The 6,877-nt window shown below is 39.6% G+C and overlaps 1 protein-coding gene across 3 annotated transcripts in view; it reads right to left on the bottom strand.

Moving 5' to 3' along the window:
• Positions 1–2,014: 2,014 nt before the first annotated feature.
• Positions 2,015–6,877, bottom strand: part of ESRP2 (epithelial splicing regulatory protein 2) — a 155,185-nt gene continuing 150,322 nt past the window's right edge. For all 3 annotated transcript variants that reach the window (XM_030204298.1, XM_030204301.1, XM_030204300.1), the window contains one exon: positions 2,015–3,018. Coding sequence is in view for 1 of the 3 variants with exons in the window: in XM_030204301.1 (XP_030060161.1) it covers positions 2,860–3,018 (159 nt within the window). In the remaining 2 variants the exon portion in view is untranslated. The remainder of the gene's footprint in view (positions 3,019–6,877) is intronic.

Here is a 6,877-nt window from a genome sequence, read left to right as displayed (position 1 = left end):
GTGCCAAGCAACATGGTAGAAACTAAAAACAAAATTATTGGCCATGTGGCTAGATGTGGTTTAATAGGGCTGAGCCAACATGGATTTAGCAAATGGAAGTTTTGCCTTCCCAATGTGATAAAATAAGCATGTTGATAAGGGGAGCCTTAACTGCTCCTATAGTATGCTCACTTATGCAGGTGGTGAGAAAACGTGTAGATCAGCCTTTGATGCAGGCGATAGAGCTGATCACCAGAAACAGAAGAACAAAATCTCTCGCACAAATCAAGCAAACCACAGCAAAGGTGACACCAAAAAGGAGCTAACTGTGTGCAGGTCATACAGACGTTTTATTCAAACATCCAATGGACTCAACACAAATCGTGTTTCAGCCACAAAGGCCTTCCTCAGAAGTCCCTTCAATATGAATGTGCTCAACACATCTAATGTCAATGCAGCTTTACAAATGTAGTGTAATTACTTGAACTGTCAGTAAGAAACCAGTGACTCCAATAGTCTAAGCAATTACACTGCATTTGTACCTGCACTCCACTCCACCCCCTCCCCCCCAAAAAAAAAAGACCCCTCCCTGTGGAATGCTCTGCCTGTCTAGGAGCCTAGATCTTCACAAGAACCTCAAAACCTTGTTTTTGTCCCTAGCATTCCCTGCTTAAAAGACACCACAGTGGATGGAGATTAAAAAAAGCCCTGTTGTGTAGAAAACAGTTTTGTCTAACTGCATTATATACTATTGCATACCTAACATAGCTTAAAATGGCATCTTGTGGTCGTATGTATGCTTAACAGTGTGGCAAACATATTATTTTGTTTTGAGAGGGCATGTCAGATGGGTGGTTAGCAGGCCTTCCTGTGCTAAACAGCGCATGCTAATAGGCATAGCAACTGAGCCCTTAATGCCTACAAAAGAGGTGGAAGTATGTGCTCAAGTTTTTTTTTAATGGTCACGTGCTAATAGCAACATTAAGACATGGTCATTAATATAAAAATTAGAAAATCAGCCATTTTACAGCTGCGGTGTAAATGACCTTAGCCCATTGGGGGGGGGGGGGCCCTGCATAAGGGCTTGCTAGGGCCACTTTTTACTGGAGTAAAAAAGACCCTAATTTTAGCAGACAATGCAAATAGCGTCTGTCATGGAAAGTAGGTACATCTTCTTCTCTAATATGCTAATTTATGAAGCCTTACCTCTGGTGATATAGAAATACGCTTCTTCGCTTGAATATGGTAAAATGTATACTGACAAGTTTTTGTACAGTTAATTGTTCCAAAAGGAGAAATCTAAGAAAATACTCTTTCATGGAAAGAGTGGTGGATGCATGGAATGGCCTTCCCAGTGGAGGTCATGGAGACAAGGACCGTGTCAGAATTTAAAAAAGCATGGGACAGCCCTGTGGGATCCCTTACGAAAGGAAGATTTAGTGGTTACCAAGGATGGGAGGACTAGATGGGCCTTTGGCCCTTATCTGCCATCATGTTTCTATGTTTCTAAAATTACCATGTCTGACTGAAAGGATACCATAATACATTGGCAAACAAAGTTTTGTGTATTTTCTGGTTTGTTTGTTGCCCATAAGCTGGAAAGGGAGCACTTGAGCATATTGGTCGATTGGTTGACATTCAGCTCAAATGTCTGAAGTAGAAGTTCTCAAATAAGGCATCAATGACTTGTGAGGGATAAGCATTCTATTCATTTTCAGACAGAGAATGTTTCTGAAGATAACCGCTTCGTCTCAAGGGTTGATGCACTGGCTTACACAGCAATTAAGGAAAACATTTTCCTAAGCATTTATTTTATTTATAAACAGAACAAAATAGAGCATTTAAGGGGTTCTTTTTTAAATCCTTTTTAAACAAAAGTAGAATGCAAAATTGTACAGCAAAGACTGGTCAATGTAGAGGAACATGAGATGCATGTCACAAATGTTCTCTCTATGCTGGTATTGCACTTTCAATTGTATTTAATCAAGGCACAATTAAAGAAACTCATTTGATGCCTCTACAGCAGAGTCTTTTCTTTTTTTTTTTTTAAACATAGTAAATCTGATTTAGCACAACTAATTTTTAGCTTGTAACATATATACACACAAAAATAGCATACATGCACTAATGGTTAGATGCTAAACAAAATGTTTCTCGATATACAAATAAAGTGTAAAGATGTAAACAAATTGCATGCACATAAACTAGAGCAAAATCTTTAATATCCGAAGATGTTTAAATTAAAAAAATATATATAACTTACTAGTACACAAGGTTTGTGCGCCATTCCGGTCCTAATGTGATTAAAAAGAGGCTCTTCCTTAACAGTTTGGCAGTAAATAGGGAAGACAAAACAGATATGGCTTTCACAATATACAACACAACTCCATGATATTTCAATTGGATGTATCATTGGTTGGCAAAATTTGATTAGACCCAGGGAAACATTTGCCTTGAACATGACACGATGTTGGGAGAAGTCCTCTCTTTCACAAGCTTCTTGGACACATTTTAAAAATTTGACGTTCATTGCTTTCTAGATTGTAAACTCATTGTTAAAATTTTGAAAATGGATTTTTCTTTCAGCTGTAACTGGGATTTTTCTTTCCTCCATGCTACTGTGGTGGATTTACTGCCTAGCGACAACAAAAAAAAACTTACAACTTTGGCAATCAGTAAGGAACAATGAAACTAAAAACTTCTGGTGTTACTCATCACACCACTTTTACGTAGGTTAGTAAATTTTACAGTCACCAGCCACAAATTCATGTTTTAGCTTTCAAGTTGAGTAGTTGATGGAAGGCATGTTTAACCTCGGGTATTGAGGGAAGACTAATTCACGGCACACTGTTCAAGTTTAAGTTTTTTTTTCCCATTAAGTTAGACCAGAAAAAGATCAACTTGTTGACCTCCGAAAAGCTGTCCATGTTTCTCAGCCACAGCTCTCTTAGCCAGGCCCAAGTCTGGGAAAGTAACCAAAGCTTCTCCACTGGGTTTGCCACTCAAGTTGTACAGAACAATGATGGAATCTGTGTGGAGCTGCACAATACACAAGACAAAAGATATTTAAACACTGAACAATGAAAAACGATGGCCATGCATTTGGTATTGATGAATCACTTTAAACAAGATAACATTGAGCAAACAACACTACATATGGACTGTCAGCATAAAATTGTGGCCCAAAAATGCATAAACGGTTAGTCAGGAAAACAAAGTAATTGTCTTGGGACAGAAGTTCTTAACCACAAACAGGGAAACCAATTTCTATTACTTTGCTAAATGTCTTTGGGGGTCAAAATATGGCACCCATGTGGTCCTGTCAAAGATCTCTCCCTAGTTTCAAAATCTTAGTTAAGCCCAATAGCCTACTCGCTGAAATTTACTTCTGAGCAGCATTAAAGTTTACTTTTATTTAACGTTTACATAAAAAGAATTTTTTTGCAATGATTACATTTATATTCTCTCGCTAATATTGATTATGAAAATGAAGTCAATTTCCAATGCAATAAAACACCAACACAATTTTGCATAACACTTATGTGCTTGGAAACTTGATATCCAATTCTATAACACTCTTGGGAAAACAAGAACAAAGTTTAGAAACATCTTGGTACAAAGACATGTTTTCAAACACAAAGTACAATTACAATAGAAAGAATAGGCTGGAGCAGGTAAACAGGGAATGACTCTTTACCCCTTCTCTTAGTATAATCTTAAAGGAACATCCTTTGAAACTGAAATGTATATTGAGCAATAAAAACACTAATATTCTGTAGATCTGTTGTCATAAGTGGTAACGGCAATTAGTATAGCTAGTTTAAACAGAAAAAAATAGTTCCTGGAAAGAGAGTTCATAATCCATTGTTTACCATGCAGGCTTGCAAAAGCAATCTTGGGGTATGAGCATCTGGATCTATTCCTAGGTCACCTGCAGGGTACTTGAGACAATACGCTTAATGGACTTTTGGTGTGACCCAGTATGGCACATCATTTCTTCTTAAGAAATGCCTATCCTACTACAACTAAGATTTAGCATAAAGAAACAGAATATTGTAGGTTTTTCCCCTTTGGAGACAGGACCTTGCTGTACAGTGTTCACCTAATAAAAATTCCATTATGAGAAAAAAAAACTGGATTTGACCAACAACTTTTCCTAGTGGAAAATTTCTCACCGAGGGAAAGGTTCAACCTGCTCTATATACTAAAATCCTCACTTTTTCACCACTTCAGTATTACAGTATATAATGCCATCACTCTTTGCTGATTAGTTACATGATCTTAAAACTTGGACCAGTGGAAAAGGAGAAAATGTGCCCATCCCCCACCTTGGCCTCTGGACCCCCTCCCGCTGAGGTCTGGCTACGCCCCAGCATCAAAGCATATAACAGGAACTCACTCCTGTATCTGTGTCAAGTTCCAGATCCTCCCCAGCCCGTGACCTTCTGCTGTTAGGAGAGCCTTCGTGCTAAGCCTTAGCAATTAGGGTGGTGGACTTTGGTCCTGGGGAACTGAGTTCAATTCCCACTTCAGGCACAGGCAGGTCCTTGTGACTCTGGGCAAGTCACTTAACCCTCCATTGCCCCATGTAAACCGCATTGAGCCTGCCATGAGTGGGAAAGTACGGGGTACAAATGTAACAAAAATAAAAATAAATAAATATTAACAGGCATTAGGATGAGTCTATAGAACCTATGAAGTTTCTGATCTGTTTGCATATCTGAGGGTGGAGGTCCTTCTGTATGCCTTCTAATCACACAAAGAAGGGGAAGGTGGGCTATACAGCAAGGTGCCCCAGCCACAAATTCTATGATTCAGGAATATCTTAAGGCTAAAAGATGAGTCATTTTCAAAGAACATAGATTTACAAAGTTACATAGGTTACTAAGTAACTTTGTAAGTCTATGTACTTTGAAAATGAGCACCATTATCATTTATCACCTGTGCAGGACTGTCACCATTACATAGATCTTAATCAGTGATACATCAGGGCTCACAGTTACTTTCATCAGAACTGTAAATTAATCTAATCAGAGATGTAATCCTCCTGTCTGCTCCCACAGCAGACAGTAAAGATAAGAACTGTGTTTAGCCCCTGCCACTCCCTGTGACAGAATTAGGAGCTATGGAGAGTGAAATACTTGAGAGTCTTTGTTGCAGAGGCAACAAGCAACTTGTAACAGTTTTCAAGGTATCTACAGAGATACTGTATATGCCTTTATAAGTAACTGAGGTGCTGATGATCAGAAGTAAACACAGGTGCTAGAGGTCCTTAGTGCTGGACTAGTGCCTATGTTTATTGGCGTACAAAGCTCAGAGCCGGCGAGCATGTGAAACAATGAGCTTGCTGGCTCCGGGCGCAAGTAGCATGCATGCTAAACAGGTGAATTAATATTCCTCCCCAATGCTGCCAAACAAGGGCACTGCTCCCACGGCAAACCCTACATCAACTCGGAGCTGCCCCCGTTCCATCCCTGGCCCCTTCCAACCCCCCCCCCCCCCCTCACCTTGTCCTGGTTGACAAGTTGAGAAAAGAAAGCTAGGGAGGTGGGAAGTTGGAGACTGGGTGGGGATAAGAAAAAAGAACCTGGGAGAGAATAGTGGATAGGAAACAAGCTGGGACTGGTGAAGGGGTGAGACACAAAAGAAAAGTAGATGGATGGGAAGGGAATGAGTAGAAGATGAAAGTGGGAGAAGTGGGACTAGGTAAAAAGAAAACAGAAGGAGTAAAAGGCTGGGGAAGAGAGTGAGGCAGAGATAAGGAAAGAGTAAGAATGGGGAGATGAGGCGCAAGGAGATGGAAATTTGATGGGTGAAAGGTAAAAAAAAAAAAAAGAGCTAGGTGGAGGGTGAGTAATCCAGAGTTTGAATGCAGCAAGTTTATTTAACAGATATCAAAATACATTTAGGCTAGACATGGACCATATTTCGGCAACAAATTGCCTGCCTCAGGAGTCAATGTATCTGATAGATATAGAGGAATTAGAAAAGGTTCAAAGAAGAGCGAACAAATTGATAAAGGGGATGGAACTCCTCTTGAATGAGGAAAGGCTAAAGAGGTTAGGGCTCTTCAGCTTGGAAAACAGACAGATGAGGGGAGATATGATTGAGGTCTCCAAAATCCTGAGTGGTGTAGAGCAAGTAAAAGTAAATCGATTTTTATTTACTCATTCCAAAAGTATAAATACTAGGGGACACTCAAGGAAGTTACATGGACATAATTTTAAAACAAACAGGAGGAAATAATTTTTCACTCAACAAATAGTTAAACTGTGGAACTCTTTGCCGGAGGATGTGGTAACAGCAAATAGCATATCTGGGTTTAAAAAAAAAAAAAAGGTTTGTACAAGTTCCTGGAGGAAAATGTCCATAGTCTACTATTGAGACAGACATGGGAAAACAACTGCTTGCCCTGGGATTTGTAGAATGAATTGTTGCCACAATTTGGGTTTCTGCCAGGTACTTGTTGACCTGGCTTGGTCACTATTGGAAACAAGATACTAGGCTAGATGGACCATTGGTCTGACCCGGTATGGCTACTCTTATGTTAGGTTTAGTATCTGTATAATCTCCCATTATAATGGGGATTGCTAGAGTCATCTGAGAGAATTCTCCAGAGTCTCTGAGGGGAGGGTTCTGGAGCTGTGGGATTTCTAGTAAAATAGTAACATAGTAGATGATGGCAGAAAAAGACCTGCATGGTGACCACACAGGTAAACTTCTTGCCCGACTGGTTCACCCGTGGACAGGTCCCCACTTCTGTAGAGGCGTTATTATCCCAAACACAGTTGGTCACTGACAGGGAGAAGATAACTGTGCTTTTTTTTTCTCAATATTTCAAAACTCTATCAAAGGCAAAATGTTTCTTTGGAAAATATTGATTCCTATATATTTAAAT

The sequence above is a fragment of the Microcaecilia unicolor genome, chromosome 5, assembly GCF_901765095.1.
Source record: "Microcaecilia unicolor chromosome 5, aMicUni1.1, whole genome shotgun sequence".
NCBI classification, from domain to species: Eukaryota; Metazoa; Chordata; class Amphibia; order Gymnophiona; family Siphonopidae; genus Microcaecilia; species Microcaecilia unicolor.
Note: the sequence above shows the minus strand (reverse complement) of the source record. Positions and strands in the feature narration are given on the sequence as shown.